The 26728-nt window shown below is 38.6% G+C and overlaps 1 protein-coding gene across 1 annotated transcript in view; it reads left to right on the top strand.

Annotated features, from left to right (window-relative positions):
- The window catches only part of HCFC2 (host cell factor C2), a 16866-nt gene extending 223 nt beyond the window's left edge, over positions 1-16643 (top strand). Inside the window, exons 2-16 of the mRNA XM_010172945.2 lie at positions 1250-1398; positions 1776-1936; positions 2981-3189; positions 3846-3930; positions 4920-5023; positions 5579-5767; positions 7005-7190; positions 7619-7722; positions 8737-8899; positions 9930-10130; positions 11346-11416; positions 12633-12770; positions 14126-14311; positions 14761-15046; positions 16114-16643. Of these exons, the coding sequence (XP_010171247.2) occupies positions 1250-1398; positions 1776-1936; positions 2981-3189; positions 3846-3930; positions 4920-5023; positions 5579-5767; positions 7005-7190; positions 7619-7722; positions 8737-8899; positions 9930-10130; positions 11346-11416; positions 12633-12770; positions 14126-14311; positions 14761-15046; positions 16114-16139 (2258 nt within the window). The 3' untranslated portion in view covers positions 16140-16643. The remainder of the gene's footprint in view (positions 1-1249; positions 1399-1775; positions 1937-2980; positions 3190-3845; positions 3931-4919; positions 5024-5578; positions 5768-7004; positions 7191-7618; positions 7723-8736; positions 8900-9929; positions 10131-11345; positions 11417-12632; positions 12771-14125; positions 14312-14760; positions 15047-16113) is intronic.
- The last annotated feature ends 10085 nt before the right edge of the window (positions 16644-26728 follow it).

The raw sequence follows: 26728 nt of genomic DNA, 5'->3' as shown, positions 1-26728 counted from the left end.
CCCTCCCACCCCAAAAAAAAGTGATGGTATTTTTGCTGAGTGTTTTTGAGATAAAATCTGGGAGCACAAACGTGTTTTGGAGGTTTTTGGAGTTTATTAGGAGGAAAACGATTACTGTTAGATTTCTTCCAAGCAGATTTTTCCATGGTAGCTTAAAGATCTGCTGTACCGAATAACCTTTTTTTTGTTGGGGGGGGTGGGGGGGGGGGGGGGAATCTCTTAACCTTTCTTTTTTGATTAATAATATAAAGAAAGCCTTTAGATACTACATTTATACTATCTGTCAGAACAGAGGTTCTGGTGGGTGTCTTTTGAGTGAGTCTTAACATCACTTTTTAAATTTTTCTGCCCAGATGTTCTGCTAAAGGTGTTTTGCCTTTGTAGCAGTGACAAAGAGGATCACAACTCGTTTTTTCCAGTTCCCATATGTGTGTCTGACCCAAATGGACCCTTTATTTTTGTTGTTGTTCTGGGAGCTAAGATGCGGGGTTGTGACCTGGGCTGCTTGAGTTTGAGATGTCAATCCTTGTTCTTGCCATGAGTGTGATGACTTCTGCAGAGCTGGCACACAGTGAGAGCATCTTAATCCCCTGCAGCAGCATTCACTGGAAGCATCTAATTTCACCTCTTCGTGCCCATGAAAAAAGCTTAGGAAAAAGGAGACAATATCTCCTGTAATTCTTTCATTCCAGAACAGTTTAAACACCAATATGCTGCTGCTGGATCAGGCAGTCTCAGTTGCTGTTTCGTCCCTCTCCTCTCCCATGTATCAGTGCAGTGCTCTGTAGATATTAACACTGGTCCCAGAACAGTGTAATTAGTTTTTCAATAGGGCTGTTAAGTCCAGGCACACTGCCATGCTGCTGTAGCTCTAATAATTCCGATTCTGGGGCTAGCTCCCTCTGAGTTAGTGTAGTTGTATCTCTTTTGTGTGGAACTGCACTTATGTTCCTCGTTAGCCTCTTTTTTTGTCAGGTTGTTAAATTGCTGGGTGACCATTGGTAACTGACTGACAGCGACCTCCTGTACTCATTCATATATTGAGTAACATTGGTTTGATAGCGGTGTTTGCTTTTCTTTTTATTTAAAAAAAAAAGTTGTAATTAAATTAAGACTTTGTGTTAACAACAGCACATTCACAGTTATCTATAGGTGCTATTCTTTAGAAAGCAGAGGTTTTTAAAAGTATACTTTCCTTCTCAGTATTTGAAATATTTTCTTTTTCTTTTTTTTTAATTTGTTACTATAGCTACAAATCAGTGGTTCCTTCCTGCTGTAAGGGGAGATATTCCTCCAGGCTGTGCAGCACATGGATTTGTTTGTGATGGTACCAGAATACTAGTTTTTGGAGGAATGGTTGAATATGGAAGATACAGTAATGATTTATATGAATTACAGGTAGGAAATGTATGAAGATGTTTCATTTTGAGGACTACTTTATTTATCTATTTATGAGCAAACACACTTTATATTGCCAACTGCAGAGGAAAGTTAGGTGAGCCTTGCTTTACCCTTTATAATAAACTCTTTAAATAGATTCTGAAGATTGAGAAAATCTAAATAGCTTTGAAAGAGAGACTTGCACCTATTCTAAATAAAATATGAAATATTTAATGTTTTATGAAGGTTAGCTTTTTTATGTCCCTTTTACTGTATATCCTAAGAGAAGCCTAGCATGCCTTTAAGAATAATTCAGAAAATATACAGATGAATTCTGTTGACTGTGAATGACTATAAATGAAGTTATTTCTGAATATATATTTCTTGTCTTGAAGGCAAGTCGATGGCTCTGGAAAAAAGTAAAACCTCAAGCTCCTTCCACTGGATCACCACCTTGTCCTCGACTTGGCCACAGCTTTTCTTTATATGGTAACAAGTGCTATTTATTCGGTGGCCTGGCAAATGAAAGTGAGGATTCAAATAATAATGTTCCCAGGTATGCTGATTTGGTTTGAATTCACTGTCTTTAAAAATAAATTCGATACGACAGCTTTGAAGAGGAACGTTCTAGGGAGGCTGTCCTGTGTACCAGGTACTCACAGTCGTATCATTTCTGCAGCGGAGGGGTTACAAACTAAGAAGCTTAAATATTTCTTCTGCTAATCCCGCAATATATAACACTGACTGACAGCTCTAATGCATTTGGAGGGAAACCTGCATAGGCTGGTATTTTTCCTGGTATTTTGGGTGATGTTTTTAAGAATGACTTGCTTGTTAGAATTACTTAAATCATCAAAGTCTCATGAGTCATCAGGGAATTCACAATGGAAGTTTCCTCTATAATGCTGTGGAAAACAGTTGTGAATTCATCTGGAAATTTTTTAAAGTAACAGCTGAAGTTCCTTTATTATGGGTAAACAGTGCTATAATGCTGAAGTTTTATATCCACATTCACTTGCAGTTCAGACCATTTATATCCACTGAGCTACAAACTGGCAATTTTAAGCTCAGTAAACAAGAGGTATCTGGTGTGAATGCCAAGACTCAAAGACCGTAATCTAAAAATAACTTGCTGGTAGGTTCAGCAACAAATGGCTAATTGTCTGTTGGCCAGCCTGTAAAGAAACAGCTTATTTTCACCTTTGTTGTCTTAGACTTGCAGAAATTAGTCCCTCATGTCCCATGTCATGGTGTATTTCTCACAGCTTTGCAGTTTATTCCAAGTTTGTCCATATGTAGTAATTTCTGCTAAGAGTATCTACCAATTTTCAATGTTTCTTTCATGTAATATAGTGTATCAGGTATGATATGAAAGCATGTTTCCTTAGAGGCAACAAGTTATAATAGCTTTTTTTTTTGTTTTGTTTTAAATCCATTTAGTTTTGGTACTGTCTACAATGCCATCAAATATTTTGGGATTTTCAAATTCTACAGTCTTCCAAGACAGAAGTCTGTAATACTTGGAAGTGGTCAGGGTTTAAAGCTCATTTGTAGTCTTACTTATAAGCAAATTTTTCATCCTTTGTCAATAATACCCTAGATACTTAAATGATTTCTATGAACTGGAGCTGCAGCACGGTTCTGGAGTTGTTGGCTGGAGTATTCCTGTGACCAAAGGGACCTTGCCATCTCCCCGAGAATCTCACACAGCCATCGTATACTGCAGAAAAGATTTGGGAAGCCCAAAGATGTATATTTTTGGAGGGATGTGTGGCTGTCGGCTTAATGATCTCTGGGAACTTGACATAGGTGAGTTGATTTGCCAGCAGAAGCCAGTGCAGAGGACTCGCTGGCTAAAAGGAAGAATTATAGTGTGCAATGATTAATGGCATGATGTGGTGCAGATATTACTGGGACTCACACTATAGGGTTAACCTTTTGTAATTTTTGGAATTAAATAGATACAACATTGTGTGCCTGTCTTATCCTCACTGATTTTGGTTACACTGTGAGATAGTTTCCTTAGAGTGCTTTAAAGACTGTCACTGTGGTAACCATGTTGAATGACCATAATGAAACAATAATATATCTTTTTGATAAAGTGATAAACAATTAATTTGTCAGTATTTCCTGTGAATTTTAAAAGAAGCTTTAAGTGCTTGTTATTGCACCTTCTTTCTTATAGGTTAGACACTGGAACAGGTTGCCCAAGGAAGTTGTGGATGCCCCCTCCCTGGAAGTGTTCAAGGCCAGGCTGGATGGGGCTTTGAGCAATCTGGTCTAGTGGAAGGTGTCCCTGCTGATGGCAGGGGGGTTGGAACTCAATGATCTTTAAGGTCCCTTCCAACCCTAACCATTCTATGATTCTATGAAATTTTGTTCTGTTTAATATTTACTTCCTAAAATCCAGGTAGTGAAATACACAGGAATAAGTTGCTTGAGGGTTTTTATTCTTTTTCTTTTAGAAACCATGACCTGGTCAAGACCAGAAACTAAAGGGACAGTACCGCTTCCTCGCAGTCTCCATACAGCCAATGTAATAGGAAACAAGTATGTCTGTTGTTAAAAGCTCAACTCTAGAAAGGTACACCTAGTAGGAGAATGATGATGCTTATCCACTACTGCTCAGTATAAACCATCAGCCCTGTAGAGTACTTTTCTGCTTCTATTATCCTACCTCAGTGGAAATTTAAAAGTACCATCGTTAATTTCAGGGTATTAAACTGTCGCAGCTGGACTTGAGCTGGCTCTGTTAGGAGCCAACTTGAGTGCCTTTGTGTCTGTGACACAATGAAGTAGCTATGCAAAGAAACTGCTTCAAGAGTAGAACTAGTTCTAGGCAAAACCATTCCACATTTTTGTGGGCTAGTTTTTCTGTAGTCTGTTCTTCATTACTTCCTGCTGGTATGATTTGTTTTGGCAGATAGCGTTGGTAAAATGGACTTTTAGACTCGGGTTTCAGTCCATTTTATGTCAGTTTACAAGCTGGCGTGAGAAGAAAGAGGCAAGAGGGGAAAGAAGTGTGAAAGCTTTGAGTCTTACTGTCCAAGAGCTTAGCTTTCTATTAGTCACATAAAATGTTATTAGTTTGTAGCTTGCATTAGGTTTTTAAATTTTGATATCTGACTTAGATACCGGTCTTCTAATTTTAGAGTGGTTTATTGAGAGGTCTGCAGTATAGAGTTGTAGAAATTCCATGTAAATGTGTGATTTTTAGAAAGTATTAGCAGTTTGTTGGTTTGTAAAAAAAAAATACAGTATTGACTTTTGTTTCTGGGAAGTTGTTTGAAGAGTTTTGGGGGGACGTTGGTTGGTTGGTTTTTTTAATCAGTTAACTTACTAAAAAAATTCAGAAGATAAAAGTCTGCAAAGTACTTTCTAAAGAGACTAGACACAAGGAAAATCTGCTGCAAACCAGAACTGTAAAGCACTGTAAATTTTCTATTTTGTCCTAGTTTGAGAGAGAGCACATGCAGCAGATCTGGATGTTAATTGGCTTTTCTTTTCTTTTTCCCTCCTCCTCTTTTCCTGTGTTTCAGAATGTATGTCTTTGGTGGATGGGTTCCACAGTCAGCAGGAGGTGAAATTTCTGCTCATGATGGTGAATGGAAATGTACCGGTTCATTTTCTTATCTTAATTTGGGTCAGTGTTTCTGCCTTTCTGGGAGTGGGCATTTTGAATTAATACTTTCCTAAAAGAGTAGAATAAACATTTTGAAAACCCCAAGAAAAGTTTTAGGATACATAATTGTAAACCTAACTGACTGAAGAAGATGCCAGTTTTTTTACATCTTTCTTAAGAAGTGATTTTTTAAATTATTATTCTTTTTCTTTGAGCATGCCGCAGGTTTGTGGATGCAAATCTTTGTTCATACAACTTTAATGCTAAGTAATATACATACTCCTTCTTCATTTATAGTAGAACACAAGAGATAGATCCTGAAGTGTGATAGTACTATACCCGAATCTTGTATTTGCCTGAGAAAGACAACTAGAGGGCAGAAAATTCATTGATTGTACGTTGCAAACTAACTGGAAGGCGACCTTCTCTTTGTAATACTGCAAATTTAAATGCAATTGTCTATAAAACGAGAGGTGATTTATTTTCATTTTCTCTGAGCAGTTAAATATATTAACATCTGTATTGCTTGTTTTGGAAAACATTTAGAAACTAAATTTTTTGAGTTTCATTTACTAGATACCACAGAATGGATAGGTCTGATCTCAGATTGCCAGGAGGACAAAAGTAACTTGTTACCAGGGCCAAGAGCAGGACACTGTGCTGTAGCAGTTGGCACTCGCCTGTATATCTGGAGTGGTAGAGATGGTTACAGAAAAGCTTGGAACAATCAAGTTTGCTGCAAAGATCTTTGGTACCTTGATACTGGTGAGTCAGAAATAAATAAGAGACTTGTACTATGTTACGTATTTTATTAACGTATGGGAGGCTGGCATTATTGATGATCAAAACGTCTAAAGCTGTAGCAAACTCAAAGATTATTTAAATTTTAAAGCTTTTTAAATAAACCACACTTCACTGTTAATTGTTTGAAGGCTACAGCTATAGCTTAAACTGAAAAAATTAGGAAGGTTTGTTTAAAGCCTCTGAAATAACTCTGTGGCTAGATTCTGCATTGCATGCCATGGTCCATAGATACAAGGTGCTAAAGGGTGTTTTACTTAAAGCCAGGGTTCTTGGCCTGTCTTCTTAGTGATCTTTTCTGTTGCTACTTACTCTTTTTTACCAAACCCCTCCTTCTTCTGGGATCATTGCTGCTGCTGCTGCTTCCTCCTCTCTTGGACTGCAAAAAGATAGTGTCAAATCTGAGAAAGGAATAAATCATTACTGGGGCTGAAGGGAATTCTGGAGCACTAATCATTCATTAGTGTCTGGCTTGATGGGAGGACACTGAGATGGTATTGGGAGAGTGGGAACTAGAATAGTACTTTTGCAAGGAAGTTGCTGCCTGCTCAAGTGGAAGAGTGAGAATGGTTACTGGGGATTGTGAAACATTTAGGAGATTGTGGGGTTTTTTGTTTTTTTTTTCCTCCCCACCGAGAAGATCAGAAGATGAAAAAGAATAGCAGAGGAAGGATGTGTTTGAGAGTGCAGCCTAGTCAGGCATCAAGGCGAGAGGAGCAGGTGAATGGCGTTGAATCATGCCTGGGTTTCAGCCTCTGCAGAAGTTGAGGGAAGGCTCACTTTAGCTACAGAGAGCAGGCAAAAAGGAAGCACAGTCTTCTGCGAATCCTTTCCAGGAGTAGGTAAAGCTTCAGGAGCCAAAGAGCTGCGTGCAGCCTTTTAGGAAAGAAAGAGGATCTCTTATCTCTGTAAGCCCTATAATTATGTATATACAACAAAAAGATTTGCTGGCAGCAGAAGAGCCATTAAAAACTAAAGAAAGCATCAAAACTTGAGCATTTTTGAACACTATAGAATAACACTTCATAATTCTCTGGCTTGACTTACCACCTTTGAGAACTGTTTCTTGTTGAATCTGGTATATATTGTACATAAGTGAAAAAGGAGCTATTGATTTTGCTTGCATTATATAGATATTTCTTAAGCTGATAATAGAGGGCAATTTCAAACATGCCATCTGTGTTTTATTGGTTTCTTGTAGAGAAACCTCCAGCACCATCACAGGTACAGCTGATTAGAGCTACAACCAACTCTTTTCAAGTTAAGTGGGATGAAGTACCTACCGTTGAAGGCTATCTTCTTCAATTGCATGCTGACTCACCAGTGCCATCTGTGGCTGGAATACCTGCTGTTGGGGTTCCCGAGACATCAGTACTGAGTTCTCAAGGTAGTAGTCAGACCACATTACTCTAATGTTTGTGCAAAAGTGGAGTAGAGGATTGCATAAGTAATTAATACAAGTTTTTTGTTTTGTTTTTTCTAAATCATTTTAAGAGAGAGACCTTATTTCTTTGCTTATTCCCAAAATTTGTGCATCATAATTTTGGAAAACTCTGCTTTAACTTGCCTCTGTCAGTTTTGGCCAGTTACCTGGATATGAAGAAATTTGTACAGTGCTGGGCACAATCTGATACAGGAAATAATGAGGAAGGGATTTTATCTGACTGTTTGGCCATGCAGTTTCATTTCAGTCTTACAACCAAATCTTCCTTCAGGCTACTTTGAGTCTCCCTCTTGCTTACTGGACGAGATGCCAAGCAACACAATATTAAATTTTATGTAACTGATTGGAATTTGCTTTTGTTTACCTGAAAGGTGGCTCTTCTCTACATCAAAGTCCACAATCATTGCCTAGTGTCCCTTATCCAGAAATGAAGGTGGATCATCCCAGCCAAACAAATAATGTCATTCCTAATAACGTAAGTGTAAACTGAAAAATGCCCAAGTGGCAAAGTAGCGTGGGAAGCGAGAGAACTGCCAAAACATTTTCTCAGTTTTAAAAGTCCTTGCATACTTTTTAGGCCTTAGAAAAAAATCCAAAATCAAACAACCAAAAAAAAAAAAAAAAAGGACACCTGCTGAAGTAGTTGTGTCTGTTTTCTTACATCCTTCTTACCATTATGATTGACAGTCAGTCTTTAAAGTCCTCTTCCTGGTAATGCAGAAAGGAAATTGCAAGTGTATTGACCTCCAGAATGCTAACTGGGATCCTGATACCAATAGAAATACTATTAATCCTCAAAATGTTGGTGAAATTAATGTGGGAGGCAAAAAGGATAAGGCATATTCCTTCTTTGTTAGTATTTTTATGTTAGTCTGCTTAGTTGTAGGTTCCTACTGCAGTATAAACACAATTATTGTCTGTTCTGGTTGTGTAGTTGTGCATGTTCCACTGTTTTGCCAGTTTAGAGAGAGAGGAAAACTCTGGCTAAAGGATCACATTTTTTTAAATTTAGACCTTTCCTTAATTGTGTAAGGCCTCAGATCTGTATGGGATCCATAACGTATCCATGTAGAAAAGAGATGTACTATGAATTTTACTAACAGCAGAAATAGGTATGTGCCAGGAAAGCAAAGGGTGAAAGCCTCTGTAGTTGTGGTTTTTCCCATCCCCTCAGGTCCTCCATAATGACTAAACATATGTGTTAGTGGACTTCTGTGTAATTACATAAGAATGCGAGCTCACTCTCAGATAAAACTTAGTATTTGTTGGAACAGCTCCGAGCCATCTTAGAGTGTGAGTCTGTTTTATAATGGCTAAGATAAGGCAGATTGTGAGGTCAATTTCTTGTTTTAATTTAAAGTCCTAGGGGAGGGGGATTTGTTGGAGGATTTTTGTTTGTTGTTTTTGAACAAGCATTTTCATGCCATGTTTGCAACTGAAATTTATGAACTTTGAAGTTAAACATTAACAAATGTATTGTTTTGGTTAGGTCCAAGTTTCCCTTTCATCCAACTCATTATTAAAAGTAGAAGGAAAAGAAAAGGTTGCAGCACCTGAAAACAAGATTACACAGGAGACTATGAAAAACCATGCAGATGCTACAGGATTCAAAGAATCAAATGCCCCTTCTCTTTTGCCTGTTTGTATTTCAAGTAAGATGACTATAGAATAAAAATTAATTAAAAAGTGAGAGTTAAAATTAATCTTATAAACATAAAATAAGATTATTTCTGTGTTGCAATTTAAAGTTATTTTAGAGGCCTTTGTAGTTTAAAAAACAACCAGCTTTTGCTAGTTATTACTGTACATATTTTTAGAAGATATGAGGGAAAACAAAATCTTAAGTTGTTTGAAGTGTTGCAAAGGACGTGATATTCTCAATATATTCATTATTATGGTGGCAAATGTGTGTCCTTAAACACAAATAGCCCTTTTTAACATCAAAGAACAGACTGACAGGACTAGATTCATTTTACAACGTTAAGGTGGTAGTGACTCCAGGCTGTCTTTGACACTACATCTGTCTGTCAATAGTGAAAAGCCGTTAGCCCATGTAAAATTTTAGGTGATGTAGAGAGGAACATGTTTCTCTCTAACTGTAGAGGAAATAGAAGATGACTGGGGACTGATTTAGGCATTTCAGTGCCTTAAGTTAGCGTGGTGAATCCAGACTCAATCACCTGATATCTTTATATTTGACTTTAATGTAATTTATAGGTTGTTGGATTTTCATTTTCTTTACAGTATAATTTAAGTATTGTGTGGAAATTTTGGATCTTGGTGCTAAATGAGAAACAGACTTCTACAGTGGTTAATCTTAAGTTGATTGTTACAAAGCTGTGATACTGATTTTTGTAGATACTTTCTCTTTTTATTAGGATTTTTTTTCCAAATTAGTCCTTTCATAACTAAATAGATACAGAATAGCAAGCTTAAAACAAATCAGATGGCCATTTTAATATAACTGGTTACATATATCTATTTATGACTATGCAGACAGACTCTTGCTAAATTATATACCTAAAGAAGGCATTAGCAGTTAATATAATGAGAGCTATTCTGACCTAAATCTGAGCTAAACTCTGGATTTGTATGAAGCTAAAGCCATTAGATCAAGTTGAGATTTGTTAGGTGTTACCAAGACTGAATTCTGGTTAATATTTTCTTTTTTATTTTTTTAAGGTCTTCAGACTTCAGCAAATGTAGGTGAATTACATGACTTGGACAAACGAACTGTAAATCCTGATGCTTCTGTATCCAGTACTGTCTCCAGCACACAAACTATGGTAACCCAGCAGGCTGTTAAAACTGAATCATCAAGTACAAATGGGGCAGTTGTTAAAGATGAAACTTCACTAACAACATTCAATTCAAAATCTGAAGGTTTGAAATGTGTTTCACATACTGTATTTTGAGCCATATATATCTAAGGCCATCAGAGTTCCTGTAGTGTGGTGGGATTCCCATCTTGACTAGTACTTGGGATTGAGATAGGGCTTTGGGCATCAAGGACCTTAGGCAGCCTGGATGTCTCTGCTGTGATTTAAACATCTTTAAAAATCAGGATATTCCTTTTATATGTTTGTAAATGACTTTGTTTCCTGTAGGTGAAAAGTCCTTTAAATCTTCATTTATGCATAAGCCCATTTTCTAAATAGCAGTGGTGGTCAGTTTTGGTACCCATAGCAAATTTGCTTTCATTCAGTGATTGTCTGTTTATTTAGTCAGCAAAAGACCACAAATAGTAACCAGAGATAGTTTTGATTTTAAGCAGTTGACCTCTGTAACAATATGTCTGGTTCATGTGGCTAGCTCATCACTAGTCAAATGTAGTGACCTCTTCGTGGTCTGCTTGAAACAGCTGAAATAAGAAGCAGTGCAGAAACCAAACAGACTAGTAGTTTTCCAAATTTTGTTTTTTGTTAATATCAACAGGCTGCATTTTGAATGTTAACTAAAGAGCTGCACTCTCTTGTTGATGCTGTGTGAGTAGTGTGGTTTGTACCAAACAGTACTGTATTTTAAAAGCAAAACCCAGAAACGCAAGTATAGAATAGTAATATTCCCATGCATTGCTTTTGTGCTTTAGTTTATCTTTTTTTAAGATTCCGTTTTAAATGCAATAAATGTTCTTTTCCAGTTTGTTAGGATTGTTTAAAGATTAGCTGTTCATGTTCAGAATTCAGACTGTATTAATGTCAGAAGCAGTGCATTCAAATTAAGATTTCATGCTTAGACTATTCATATAATGTCATCGGTATGTGCCTTAATCTGGTATTTAGATTATTTGTTCACAAATATTTCATATCAGTTTCATAATTCTTTCACTTTTTAGGATTTCTTGTGTCCTGCCTTCTGTCTGTATTACCTGTAGCAGCCTGCAGTGCCAGGCTCTTACAGTTGTTCAGTGAATATGATGCAAGCCAAAATTAGCTGTTTATGTTATAAATAGAAGTGCATGCAAAAGAAGTCTGAGACATACGCAGTTTTGCAGCAAATACTTGTAAATGGCTACTGAGGTCAACGTTCATACTCTGTGGATTTTGTGTTATGTTTTTCATATCACTTATCTTTTTAAATACAACTTTTTGTTTCTAGCTGCTGAAACTGCTTATATCATGCCTTCAACAAGGGTCAGTACCGGACAGACAAATGATTCACACTCCGCTGTAAGTCTGGAAAAGTATAATCAAATTTCTGTATTTATTGTTCTGTTGACTAGTTGTGAGGGCTCTTCTGTTTTCCTTTAATTATATCTCTGAAAGAAAAGTAATGTATATTTAGAGCTTAAAGTGAATAATACAGGGGTAAACATTTCTGTTGTAAAACTAATTCCATTGTGTGGGTTTTGTTTGAGTCTAAGTAGCAGTTGTGTAGTTGGGAGGAGATCCAAGTCTGTGTTTCAGCTGTTGAGTCATTTTTATCGACTGGCACAGTGGAATGGTTTCTCTGCTGCATGATGTGCAAATGTAGAATGTTTTTCTGTATGCACAGACTAGTGTTAGCTGCTGATCTGTAGGTTTGAAACGTAACTGAACTGACATCTTGATGTTTTTCCCTAGAAGAGATGGGGACTGGCTATGCAAGCTGTAAATACTGCCTGAAAAAGTAAATGCTTCCTATTTCACCCGCTTACAACTTAATACACAAAACCAAGGTGCCACTGTTGCCACCAAAAGAGAGAAGCTAAGGATGGGAAGAAGCAGCTGCTACTAAAGGGTTGGGGTGTTTTTGCCAATAGCAGCTGCCACTCCTGCCCCTTTTCCATGCTAGCAGGGTCCTGGGCTGTCTGTGCTGGGCACACTGACCATGCAAGCACCTTCCCTGGTGCCTGGAGACAAGCAAGCAAGACAGTTTGTCTTTCTGGGTCAGTCAGGAACACTTCCCGTGCCCTCCACCACCATCGCCCCGTGCCACAGCAGAGGCCCTGTTCTCAGCTGCAAGCGAGTTCAGCGGCAGCTTGGAAAAGAATATGTTTGGGGCTGAGGTACAGCTGAATCCCAGGTAGAACTCCTGATGTTGGACTATGTTGTGAAACTTCTGGACCTCTAAGTGAAATTGGCTCAGAACTACATGCTGCTACTGACGCCTAGTTCCACAGCTTTAATCTTCTTCCCTTCCCTGTTTAAACTAGAATGTCAGAGGTGACATCCCAACTGCTGTTTTGCTTTTTGTTTTAGAATGATGGACTGTATCTAGATCAGTGTATAAGAAACAGTTGGTTTTGAACAGCATGTTAATAATATATGCATATTCCTTGAAGTATAAGAAAGTAACACTGGTATGAAACGGGGTTGTCTCTTACTTATACTAGAGTCTTAACATGTTTTTTTTACATTACATTGAAGTATGGGTAATCTGCATAATGTGTTCTTCAAATACTAGAAAACTCCCCAAAGACAAACGGTACCGGTGAAAACACGAGACCGGCAGTGGTATGATGTTGGAATTTTTAAGAACAACAGCGCTGTGGTGAGCCAGTTCTACTTGCTGCCAGAGGAAGCACTGAACATCTCTAACAAGGTAGCTGCTATTTCTTCTCTGACATGCTTGCACATGTGTGTTTTGGAATCTGTTGCTCATATGGTTTGCAGCAAAATGTGGGATTTTCTGATACTGCAGCAGGTTCTGGTGCTTAGAGTTTTGTATTTTGTGACTATGTAGTTCCTCCTGTATTTTACTCACCTCTCCTAACTATTTCCTAAACCAGATTAATTTTCTTCTGTTGTCCTTGTATGATAATATGGAACATCTTATTGTGCTATTGCTAATTCTTTCTGTATTTCTATTTCTAGCCTTAGGAAAGAATTTTAAACTTAGTGAACTTTCAAATCAGTAAAAATTCGTAAAAATTAAAAAAACCCCAACTTTTTAATATGTTCTTTCAGTTAAGCATTGATATGTTTCTGTCAAAAGTTCCTTCTCTGTTTCCAGAATCTTTGCTTACAATTGTTAAAGATAGTAAGACATAGGCTAGGCTAAAAAGGTTTAAAAAGACTAGATATGGAACTGTAGTAGTTTTTTAATTAGATTTGTCTAACTTAATGTTGTTGCACATGTAACTTTATACATGAAAATGCTGTATGTGTGAAACTTGCAAAAATGTTGCAGTTTTGATGGTGAAAGTGTAAATTAATAATGTCCTAGTGAACTAAAAAATGACGGGTATGTGTTTTCTTGAGACAGAAACAAAAGAACGGAACACTTTCAAAGAAAACACTGCACTACAAATACTGCACATCAAAGTTTTAAAGAGTGTGGCACATTTTACAGTGTTTACATTAATTGTGATTTCTCGTACATTATTCAGAAGGCAAATAGTTCCATTGGAGGTATCAAGGATGCATCAATGAATATTTTAAACATGAAGGTGCAATAGCAGATGTAGCACACAATGTTTCAGAAACCAATTTGTTACTAACTTACAGTGCCTTTCTTTAAAAACATTTTGATTACCTGTGCATGAAATTGCAACTCCTAACTGTAGGAACAATTGGTTTTGAAAGAAAAATATTTTTTAGGACAGAAGAGTATGCTAATTTAATCATAACCTGTGCAGCTGGAAATGCTACTTTGCTTTTACTTTCCAGAGTAAAAATGGCCAACAGGTGCAGTTCAGTTTAAATGACTGAAAAATGGGGGTGTTTTTTTGTTAGAGATGTAGTCTCATATTGCTTCTAGATCAGCTGTTCTGAGGTGAGCTACTGCCTTGGTCAGAAGCTTTTTGTAAATTCTGATTTAAGTACAACAGTGTTAAATTGATTGTCAGTTTCAGTTAAACTTACTAATCTCGGTTTATCACTACCCACTTTATATTTTTTAGGCTAATTGTGTTTAGAATATTTTAAAAATTAACACAAATGTTGCTTTATTTTCAGATGGAAAATACAGATGAACCAGACTACAGATTACTTAAGAAACAGGATCTTTTTCCAGGCACAGTGTACAGGTTCAGAGTTGCTGCAATTAATGGCTGTGGTGTCGGACCTTTCAGTAAAGTCAGTGAATTCAAGACTTGCATTCCGGGTTTTCCTGGAGCTCCTTCAACAGTCAAAATCACAAAGGTGAGAAATATAGGTAATTTTAGCTCCAGTGTATAAAATTCTGGTCACAAGCTCTTGGTTTTAGTTGGTTTGTTGTTGGGGTTTTTTTTCCAAGTTAAAATTGTCATATGAGATAGCGTCAGATGCTTAATTCTGCTTAATTAGTATTCTTCAAGAAGTTTGCTACAAATAATTATTTTGAGACTTCATGATCATCTTGCCAGATACACATCTTACTCATCTTATAGTTTACCCATGATTTTCTCTTCCTGCATCCTTGAATCTATAAGGGATTACCATGATTTTTTAAAAAAGTCAAAAGACACATCTTTACCTCCAAAGACTTATGATGTTAGATGAAAATTTTCAGATTATTTTTAAAGTTTTGGGTTTTTTTAATATATTTTCATATAAATATATATTTGAATGTCTAATGGTTACCTACATACTGTCACATTCTTTTTCTTCAGAGTGTAGACTGTATTCATCTTTCTTGGGAGCCTCCTGCTTCACCCTCTGGAAATATTTTTGAATATTCTGCCTACTTAGCAATCCGTTCCACACAATTACAGGAAAATCCAAGTCAGCTTGTATTTATGAGAATATACTGTGGTCTTAAAACCTCCTGTATCGTGACTGCTGCACAGCTTTCAAACGCTCATGTTGATTACACTTCCCGACCTGCAATAGTGTTCAGAATTTCTGCAAAGAATGAGAGAGGATACGGCCCAGCCACGCAAGTTCGGTGGCTTCAAGGTAAAGTTAGTGTCAGATGCAGCTGTGGTGGGGAAAATGGTGTCTTGTGTTTCTAGAACCAACACTTTTCTTAGCAGTGCCTGTGAAATTCTTGAAAGGTCGTTTTGTTCCTTATAGAGGATTTAGGAAAATTTAGTTGTAGAATTTTGCATAACATTAAAAAAAATGTTTGTTCACAAGAAAAGACAAGCAAGTACTGAAATGTGTGTTACTGAGTCTTACCCAGTCCCTCAAATAATAAAAGTCTAGTAAGCTTCTGATTTCCTTGGGCTTCACTTGAGCTCAAAAGTTTTTCATTCTAGTAAGTAATCCAGTTACATGCATGAGTGTAATCAGGTTTTTTTTCCCAATCTTTTCCCCTTCCTTATTAGAAAAAGTTTTCATGAAGTGACATAAGGTGCATTTTTGTGACACATATACACTTTAAAGTTCATATTACAGCCAGAAGAAGATTTGTCATCTTGTCCCTGCACTTGAAGTTGTGCAGGTTCACAATGAGGTGGGGATGGGAATGGATCCACTGAAAATAACTATCAGTTTTTAGCCTGATCAGTTCTGGCTTACCTTTTAAGTAAGCCAATCCAGGGGCTCAAAACAAGAAGTTTTGCTGGCTTCTCCTCTTGTCCTACTCCTTCCCCTTTCTGGCTTAGCTTTCTGTTAGTTGGGAAGCTGGCTTTGCTCAGCAAGAGATCCTGTGGGCATGGAGGAAGGTTGGGAAGGGCAGAGCCAGGGGAGCGTGCCCACCGCCTCGGGGAGCAGCGAACTGTTGTGTCAGGTTACCGGACCTCTCAGTTTGGGAGCTGTGATCCACAGAGGGTGGCTGAAAGTCAACTGTTGAATACACCCTTGCTTGCTTTGTAACATGTGTTTTCCTAAGATGGAGAGCAACAACAAAGAAGTCTTCTGTAATGTTTAGTGTTCCAGTGCTGTTTTAACCCTTTAATTGGCAAGGGTTTTGACCATGATCTGTATCCCAGAACTTTGAAACAGGAGTTGTTTGAAAGTGTTTGACCATGGACGCAGCGTGAAATCATAAAACATTAAACAATGTCTCCTTCTTTTTGCAGATACGAAAACATCAAGCTCAAAATAGCAGCAGCATAATAAATCTCAAGTTTCGAATGTAGTGTTAAATGTAACTCTTGTACTATTTGTAAATGCTACAAATATTTTATTTTTGCATTGTTTTTATCTTAAAAATATATAACCTTTTTTACGTTTGAAACATCAGCGTTATACGGCCTTGCTCAGGTATGAGTACCATGTAGAAACTATATTGAAGATGGTGAGGTGGAAGACCATACTCTATCCAGTAGCTCTTTTTGCTAGTGATAGTTAAAATGTAAAAAAATACACAGTTTCAAATGAAATAAATAAAAAATTGGCACATGCAGTAGTATTTGAGGTAGAGTCCCCATGATTGCTACAGATATTGCATTGGTAATTCATAAGATTTGGTATATGAGCAAATTCTGTTTGGTTTCAGTTCCTTATACCACATTGTTCATTGCAGTGCCTGAATACAAGGCAAAAATTTCCAGTTATTATATAGTAACTTAAAATGTATAAATATTTTAATATATACTTTTTTTGTAAAGAAACAATTTTTCTACTATTTGTAACAAGTATCTTAATCTTGAAAGATATCCCCTGAAGATTTAAAAAGAAAAAGATAAACTTAGTCATTTCTCTTATTACAAAAAAACATGAATTCATTGTAAATGCACTACTCTTATTTAGAATTATCCTTTTGTAGTTGTACAAATCTTAAACTTGTAAATACCAATGTTTACAAGAGACCTTTCTGGTCTTGTATTAAAACTTCCATGAGATGCATTCTCTTTTTTTTTTTAAATCCATATGCTTTGCTTTTAGCATATGCTTGCTTTTTGCACTAATAATAACTTACCTCATTCCTGTGTTTGTAATCACTTGTGTTGCTTCCATAATATTTCTGTAAAAGTTCAATCTGAAAATTTTAACCAAAGTTTAGAATACATGGTAAGCAATTTTGCACATATTATACAGCAACTTTTAACATATTTATTCCAGTTCATTTTCTTAAGTGCTTGTTTGCTTTACCAGTATATTCTACCAATCAATTTCAGTATCTCCCTTTTACTATGCATCATGTTACATTAACTAGCTAGCTGACAAATTCAACAAGCATTACTTCTAGGAATAGGTTGATCCATTCCTATGCTAAAAGAAAAAATTTGTTCACAGTAGTGAAATAAAGGTAAACATTTTAAATGCTATTTATGTATCTATATATAAACCTATGTTTACCAAAGTGTAGAGGAGAATGGCTGAGTTGGACAAGGTCACTAGGTGAATAGATTGAGGCACCTAAATGAGATTTATTTTAAAATAAAATCTAAATTATTTACTGTGCAATGAAGTTTATACTTTGCACTTTAATTCTGCCCCGAATGCCAAAAGACTGTACATCAAGGTAGAATTTCTTTCCTCTGCCAGTTAAATTTGTCTTAAGAACATTTGTAAATATATAAACTAAAAGAACTGATGTGCCTGATTTGGTGGGAGAAGTATCACTAAAATATTAGAGATTTAACAGCTCAGATATCCCAGAGCAGATTTAATAGCCAAGTTTTAGCTACCCTGAAAATCAGGGTTGTAATGGACGTGCTGATACAGCCTTAATTATCGCAACACATCACATGCTATAATAGCATAGAGAAAGTGCTGGGGACCATAAATCGCTATAATAGTGTTAGTTGTGGCACAGGAGTAACACGTGTGGTTTTACTCCAGAGAAAAAAATCTTGTGTTGATGACAACGACAGCTATCCCAGATTCACTTTAAACAGTGTTTATAGTATGAATGTATAGGACTTTTCCTGAACTTAACTGGCTTTAAAATATTGGTGTTTTAATGGTCCATTTCATCAGGTATGATCTCACTACCGATACTGTCTGATAACTGAAATACCGTTACACGAGCTGTTAATTAGAAGAATAGAACTTGTTTTTTCTTACTAGTACTGTGAAAGAAGCCTTTAGAGAAAACACTTGTGGCTTTGATTTTGTTGGTTGATAGCTGTGATTGTAGAGTTGTTATTTAAGAATAAAATCTGTTGGGTATGTCTGGGTGGAGTTTTTTTGCACTTGGTTTCACATGCTTTGCACAGTTTCTTTTTCAGTGGGTATGTCACAACTACCGAAGGGTAGAACTGTGGCATTTTCAATGAAAGTATAATTTCCTTGTAAGCGTGCTTTCTTCAGCTGACTTGACATAAGATGTCACTTTCTCTTCTTTGTCCAATTTGGGTGATGTTGAATAGTGATCATATGCAAATCTTCAGTTCCTCAGTTTTACTTTAAAATGAAATTGTGGTACACACTGTAAAATACACTTTGTGGTCTCTTCTCGGAACTGTATTTATAATGTCTAAATCCCACCTGTTTGCCTGTCATCTAGATATCAGACAAATATTGATTGTTTGGTTTTAAATTTGTTTGGAAGGTTGTTGACATCAGCTCTTTGAGAATCTGTGTTATCCATTTATTTTGTATATCGCTAAGGGACATGTAACAGAAGCTGAAATCTATCAGATGACAGTATCCATATTGTAGAAATGTCTAGGTTTACGAAACTCCTTAGGGAAGTTGTGACTATGTAAGTATAGGACAGTTGTGCCACTTAAGGCAGACACTGCTACAGCTTCACCTTAATAATGTTCTTGTGAAAATGGAAATGAACAATAACCTACACTTTGTGTTTTCAAAGTAATTATAGCAATATCTTTTGAATGTAGTTTGGAGTAGAGCACATGATCATGCCATAAACTCTGAAGATATAAATATTACTGTTGTTATCTGATATTTCAGGATAGTTAATTTGACGTGAGCTTAGTTTTACAGCCTGTTACTTAATGACCTCTACAAGGAAACTGACATTTTGTACAATTCAAGTTGATCGGTCTTATTTCAAAGCATTGTTTGTTCTTTCTAATAAAGTGGTTGTCCTGTCAGATGCATTGTAAACACTGAAGTGTGTGTCTGTTTTTTCAAAGGTGTACGTGTACAAACTTCACATTTCCACCCTTCTTTAGAAAAAGGGATGATTCAGAGATGAGAGTGAGTATATTTGTCTTGGTGGGGAGAAGGTTTAATTATAAGCATTGCAATACTGAGTATTCCTCTTTCATAAAAAGTATTTCCCAGGTTATTTCTTGGTTACCTCATGGGTTTTTTTTCTCAGCTGAGGTTCCCCAATTTCCACCCTGCCACCTTCTCCTGCAATTGCTGTGCTCTCACCATTACTCTGCTCTCTTCCGTGCCTTGGTGCCATGCAGCTTGCTGGCTGCAGCCTCTCAAATGAAATTTTGAAATTAATTCCCCTGCCTTTACACTGGTTGTGTTGCTGCCGTTCAAAATGAGCGGCAGAGTTTGGCATTGTTTGTTGAAAGGATGGGATAGATGATGCTCAGAAGGCTTCTAGTGAGGATATGAATTGTGTGCGTGTCCAACTCTGCTCAAAATGTCACAGTCTTGGCAAGTTTCTAAACCTTTATGGCAGTCGACTATGGGGAACTCCTGGGGAAATAAGTAATACATGTTCCTGGGAGCAGAGAAGAGCAAGTGAACTGAAATATCTGCAGAATTGTTTCTAGACCTCTTTAAGTGACTTTGTAAGAAACTGCTAAAACCTGTTTGCTCCGAATCGATTCCTTGCTCACGTTCCTAGCTAATACAATAGAGTAACTGTTGTCTTATTTTCAATTATTTGTGATCCTCACGTTAGTGGAAGACATGGGAAAACCTAAATAATCGGTGAAGAATTCCCTCATTCTGCTTTTTTCTTTCTGTTAATAAGGTTCCCAGAGTAGGAGTTATTTCCTCTTTAAGGCAGACTTGAATTTGCTGTATGAATTTCCCTTAACAACTCTGAATTAATTTTTTTTTCTTCATAGTGTTAGCTGGTTCACGGTGTATCTTTGTAAGATTTTTGAACAAGCTAAAGGCCCCAAGGCAGTGGTGGAGCATCAACTGCTGGCACTGTGTTAGCAGTTAAAGTGTTCCTCCTCCTGTTAGGTGTTGTGAAAAATTTCCTTTTGGGGTGTTTTCCTTTGATCTGAAGCTAAGTGCAGATCCCTTTTATTAGAATTTCCAGAAGTTAACTGAAAGTAGCAGGAAAGTGAGATTAAAATGGATCCTCTTGCTCCATTAATGAGTTTTTAGGATACTGCACCTCCAGTGCTTACTGCTGGGAGAGAAATCCCCACGGGGTGCTGTGGGGCAGGTGGGGGTAGGCTGGGCCCGCAGCTAGACCCCAGCATGAAGGAATGGTGTTGGGTCTTGGCCAGAGAATTTCTCTCCTTTGCCTGCAGACCCCAGCTGTGGCCTCACGCAGGCCTGCTTTGGGAAACACTGCTGTGATAGAAACCACAGACGAAGCCCAGGTGTGATTCTGGGCCTGAGGACAAGCGATGTGGCAGGGTCTGCCAGGCTGAATTCTCCCATCTTCCCCAGACCGAAGGGTGGTGGTTGGACCCCCTTAGAAACAGCCCGTGGCAAAGGCTGGTCCCTGGCGTGGGTCAGGGAGCCCCAGCTGCGAACAGTGCGGGTGGCCGGGACTGTGGGGCTCGGAGCTGGAGACAGAGCCCCTCTGCCCCCTTCTCCCTCGCTTTCCTTGCCCACACGTCCCCCGGCCAAGCGCAACGGCCATCGCTTGGCTGTGCCGCTATTGACAGCAGCGGGAACTGCTGCGCAGAGGAAAAGAGGGATAAGAGGAGACAGCAGGATGCTGATGTGCTTTAAGCACGCAGTTGAATTTGAAATGGTATGAGGTGGTATGAATTTGCTCTGCTGGACCCATCAGCTCAGCAAAGAGACAGAAGCAGCAGAGCAAAGGAAAGAGAGGGGCTGGGCTGCATGTGTGGGAGAGGGGGGAGGAAGAGGAGGGCTGGGATGGGAGGAAGGCCTAAGAGATGTTTGTGGGCTATTGTATCTGTTGAACTCCATCCGTATGTGCCTAATGTTAGGTCATGAAAATGTGGCATCTAAAAAGGACTTGGTAAGTGGCTCCTTGGTCTGTTCCAAAATCCTTCAAAAGCCCAAAGTGCTTCACATCACATTAGTTGAACTTATAGCCCTGCAAATAACAACAGAACAAAAAAAATCTCCCAAATTGAGGCTGGGTTTGGTTTGCTGACATTGTTTTATTGAGGAGGTTCTTGCCTCTCGCAAGCATCTGCTTTTAATATATGACATAATTGCTAAGTTGGTACAGCAGCTCCTTAAAATGGAAATTAAGGCTCAGATACGGTATCTTCAAAGAGGAAAAGATGAAGCATTTCAGCGTGTGCCAAATGGTAAGCAGTGTTCCCAGAGTTATTTCTGTATCTGATTAAATTATAAAATACTGTTATCCACACATGGAAGTTATCAATATACAATTATTTCCAAGTGATTCTTGAAAGAGGCACACTGGCTAAGTGCTGGCTTAGGAGGTTCAGAACCACCAGTTCCTTGGCTTTGTTTGCATCCTCTTTTTTTGTTTAAATACCAGGAACTCTTAACTGCCTTTTAGGATAACCACCTCTCTTACATGCAGTGCTGATCATTCTCCTTTAACAAAAAGTTATTAGGTACACGTAGTAGCTCCTAACTTTGAGCAGCATTAAGAAGTACCTCAAATTTTTCTTTTTAGTAGAAGCTTTGTAATTATTTCTTCATTGCACTTTGCCTGCGTAGGGAGGAGACTTTCATATGTTGACTTTATACGCTGTCTGCTTTGGAAGGAAAATGTTGGGAGCCTGGGAGCAACTCTCTGAAATTACCGTCTTAAAAAAAGGCTTGAAATTTCAATCTGACAGATTAAGGTGTCACCTACTTACATTGCAGCATAAATGGTTTAGTATAAATGCTGACTGTATACGTAGTTATTATTTAAATATTAGTTAATGAGATCAGTTTCTTGTGCTCCTGCGAGAAGGTTAAGAAGATGGAGTTCCTGTAGAAAGGTGCTGCTGAGCCATATGAAGCAACATGGGAGCTGTCGAGCCAGACAACACAAAATTGCCAGTTATTGTTAATATTTCTTTTTCTGATGGGTACAGAACTTGATCTCACTGCATCCACTCAAGAGACCCTTTGGACAAGTTTCAGCTGCTTGGTTTGTACAACGTGGCTGCTGCTGCTGGTTTTGAAGAGAGGAAGAGCAGACTCGACCTCTGATGCAGCACTCCCCAGGCCCTGCACTCTCTGCATTCCCATCCCAAAGTGATGGAGCCTGTTTCCCCGTAACAGAAATGCTTTCCAGCTGGCTAGAGGTGAGATTTTGGATCCTTTCCCTTCTCCCCTAGCACTTGGCTTTTCCTACAGGCTGGCTCCAGGCATCCTCCTGCTCACCAGGTTGCTTTTCCTGGTGCGTTACATTAGACAGGGAACTTGGGCATCGGTGGGTTTGGATTTCAAGGCTGAAGAGTTGAACGCTGCAGAAACAAACCTGTGTGTCCCAGAGTCCTTTATCTGCACCACACTCTTCTCGCCAGTGATGGAAGATGAGATCTCATAGTGTCGACTATTTGTCTTCACACAGGGTGCAGAGAGGAGTAAAAATACACTCTTCCTAATTTGTTGTTGCATAAAATAGTGGCCACATTTTAGCTGCAGTTGTCTTTCAAGTGACACAGCACATATATCTGAACTGTGGTGAGTCTTAGGTGGGTTGCTGGAAGATGCTTTTATTTGCTGTTCCTGTTACTGTGTCCTTTTGGGTGGGAGATACTTTCGTCATCGCAGTCGTGTTGTTTCAGACAGATTACCTGCCCTTATTTACTGAATTATTTTGTTGATTCTAAAAAGGGTCTTCTGTAGTGTTGCCTCTTGTTTCTGCCATGCTAAAGACACCTGAAGCAAATACATCTAGGAGATTAGTTTTCTGCTGTCATTGTTGCTGGGCAAGCTACAACCAGCAGCTAGGTCCATGCCCTACCCTCAGTTTTGGGAAGAGCTGTGTACTGAGGCAGGGCAGGGAATTGCTTTAAGTTGTAAACAACCCTTCTTGTCTTTTTATTGTGCACATTGAAGATGCACAGTGACAACAGTTTAGGAGCAGCAGGGGAGTGCTTTAGTCACTGTTACCCCAGCGGCAGGGGAGGACTCACACTGCGCCCAGTTATTTCTGGAGAAAAGTGGTCTGCACCCCCGAACAGGCCCAAAAACCTGGGCTGATTCTGACCAGGAGTGAATTGCTGCTAAACTTTGTTTGCAATACACTGTCATTGATGTGCCTTGTTGATGTGGCCTGAGCCACATATTACTGCGGTTTGTCAGCCAGAAACCAAACACTTCCAGGCAGCTCTGTCCTGAAAGTCCACTGCCGCCTCTGGTGCTGTACGGGCTGTGCTAGATAAAGTATTAGGCACACACAGATTAGATTAGCAGCCTGAATGATGCTCCTCTGCCCAGCAGATTTAAATCCTCAATAGTTTTCTTTCATACAAAAGCAAATCAGTTGCCATTGCTCCTGATAAATGGATCCTCTGGCCCCGTGTACTGCAGTAAGCGATTCCAGGAAATGACCCTGGCAGGCTGCCTGGAAGATTTCCTAAACCAGCGTAGCTGACTCCCTCGGAGCTGCTGTGCCCTGCCCCGCCTCTCCCTGCCTCCACAGCCTTTCTGGGAGACTGCAATATAATAAACACTCTGCAGCTGGCACCAATTTGGAAACCATTGTGCATAGGAGCAGACTGCCCTCCCTCCCAAGAGCATTTGGCCTTGGATGTCATTGCAAGCTGAACTGCCACCGAGTTTCTAGAGAGCTTTCCATTAAATTTTTACATACTGAGGGTCAGAGGTGACATTGCAGTCCCTTATCGTGCCCATTTCACAAATCAATAGGTAAACAGATCAATATTTGGTTGCTTAAGTATAATTTTTTCAGCCTTTTAAAAGCTGGAAGTGTGAATGATCATCTCTTCTTTGTCTGGGGGATGTGTGGGCAAGGGAAGTGAGGGAGAAAGGGGGCAGAGGGACTGTGGTTCCAGCACCAAGCCCTGTGGTCCTGGCCAGCCGTGCTGTTTGCAGCTGGGGCTCCCCCCAGACCAGGGACCAGAGGAGATGATCATTCTCTTCATCATCTCTGCACATCTCTTCTGTTCAAAGCGGAGAAACTGGTCTGTGTTTTCAACTAGGTACATGTCTTAAACTGTACCACAGCCAAAAAGCATCCTTCCACCGCTGCTCTTTTCACCAAACCAATTTGAAAGGGTAATATAAGAATAACCATTGTCCACATGATCAATATTTAACTTCTTCCTATATGACTGCTTGGGCTCTATATAAAATATGATTCCCTTATAGCATTATTTATCTTAGAGTCTATATACAGCTGGGATTTTTTTTCCATCTATAAACATAAAAAAATTCACTTCAAATTTATGTGAAAAACTTCCTTTCTTCTTCTTCACTTGATACAAATCAAAACTGAAAAAGTTTAAGCCTGCACCATTTGGGAATGCAAAGACTTAAAGCAAGTTGTCTTATCACTTTATAGCAGCAAGTCTACATGACTTAACTAGAACATTAATCACGTGCAAAGCTCTGAATGTGAAGAACGAAGAATTTTATAGCTATAAAGCAAGGCTGCTGCCAGCTCCTACCATGACAGCGAGGTGCTGGGGAAAATACTAGCCCTTGGCTCACCATGTTGCTTTGCATTGAGCAATCTCCTGTGCACGTGCAGGTGCCCATATGCTTAAGCCTCTCCTGCTAAAGGCAAAAGAGAAATCACCTACAGCATGTTAACGAGCATCATCACAAAACTCTGCGATAGGGACCATCCACTATCTGATGTGGTTCACAGTGTATCCTGGGTGCAGTTCAAGGAAGATCACTATTTAAAGTATAGCCCACATAAATCAGACTCATTTTTAGCTACAGGCAGATAAGCAGGAGGCAGTAGATATTTATAATGCACCTACTGCCTCATACCAAGACCCTCTCTTGTGTTCCAGCCACGTATTTTAGTGTTCAGCAGAGATCAGAATAGAGGGATAAATAAAATAGTAACGAGGCACACGTACCTCGGTGAGACTGGTAAATGCAGAGCCTCGGCTCCCATTAAGTCTGTAATGAAAACGGGATGTAGAACATGACCTAAGCTAGCTTTTCTCATAACTGCATTTTGTCTAGAAATAATATTTCTGTGCTTTCAAAGCTGCCACAAGCACTTTGTAAAGAAAAATCAGAAGGATCAAGTTACACAGAAATTCATTTAAAAAATTAATGTAGTAAAACTTGTTTGTGTCACAGAAAGACACCTAAAAAAAGTCACTGCTTGGAAAGAAATCTTTGAACTTCACTGTGATTTCAAGCAGCCTTTCTCCCAAGTTTTTGCATAGGCTGCCACACCTGTCTCAAACTGAAACTCAATTTGGAGTTACGTTAGTTCCGACAAAACATTCAGGGAATCAAAGGCAGCAGTTTTTCGGGATACAGCAGGAACGGTCACTCTTTGGTTGTTCAACTACTAATATAAATTAGGTAACTGTTTCCCCAGACCACATTTGTTTTCCCAGCCTACAGTACCCTGCAAACTTTATTAGGTGAATGGTTTCAGAGAGAGATCAAATGAGGTGCTGCACTAAGACTTCTACATGTGTATTTTCAGGAAGTGAATGAGCAGGTTGGTTGCAGTTTTGTCCCTGGACCTCAGGAGGTGAGGGGGAGAAGAAAGAAAAAGAAAAAAGAAAACCAAAGCAGTATCAGCTCCTTTGTGCACATGATGGTGTGTAAACCACAAACTCAAAACACTTCAACCTAAACTCACAGAAAAGCGAGCAGACTGAGAAATGTGGCTGGTTTCAAGCAAATGTGACAGATGACCTCAGCCCCCTTTCTCTGTGTCCACCTGCCAATCTCTGAGCTTCTCCTTAGCTGAGATCACAGCTTTTTCCATTGCAAATCTAGGATGACGGCTTGAAATAAACAGAATACAAACAGAAGGGGCTCATGGAGTGATTGTGTAATTCATTTGTACATTTAATGAAAAACTCCATTTGTTCAGTCAGAGCTGCTGAAGAATGACAGACTGCCACAAAATCCAGAACATTCACCCCCATCGTCACAAAATACACTGGATTGCCTCCAGAGGCTCTGCCAGCATGATGCGGATTTGTAAGAAACACTTAAAATCTGTGCATACATCATTTTTTTGTTTAGTAAAGAATTGGCTATTTCAGGTTTTTGGGGTGTCTTAGTTTAAATTATTTTCCCAATATTAAACTGTTACTTTTTCTTTAAAAAAAAAAAAAAAAAAGGAAAAAAAAAACCAGCAAGAAATTATATGGCAACAGAGTGAAGTTGTGGTTTGCTTAAATTAATGACAGGTATGTGGAAAGATAATTATTACATTTCAGTCCACTGCAAACAGTAAAAAGATCAAAGGTCCCAACATTCAATCTGAGTAAGATATTACCAAAACCACCACCCCTATCCTACCAGGCTAAGACATTGCATCTAACAAAATTATCCACCCGATTTTTAAAGAAACAGCAACGTTACTAAGAACAGCTCACTAAATATACAGAACTACATTGTCTAGGTAGAGTTTATTGCAAAACCAGGAAAGACAGCAAACTAGAAGTCTGTCTTCCATTTCAGATTTGTATCACTTGCTCAAGTTCCACTCACTCACACGCATGTGCACAC

Source organism: Antrostomus carolinensis, unplaced genomic scaffold (genome assembly GCF_000700745.2).
Source record: "Antrostomus carolinensis isolate BGI_N321 unplaced genomic scaffold, ASM70074v2 scaffold588, whole genome shotgun sequence".
In the NCBI taxonomy this organism is placed as follows: domain Eukaryota; kingdom Metazoa; phylum Chordata; class Aves; order Caprimulgiformes; family Caprimulgidae; genus Antrostomus; species Antrostomus carolinensis.
This window is presented reverse-complemented; position numbering and strand designations above follow the sequence as displayed.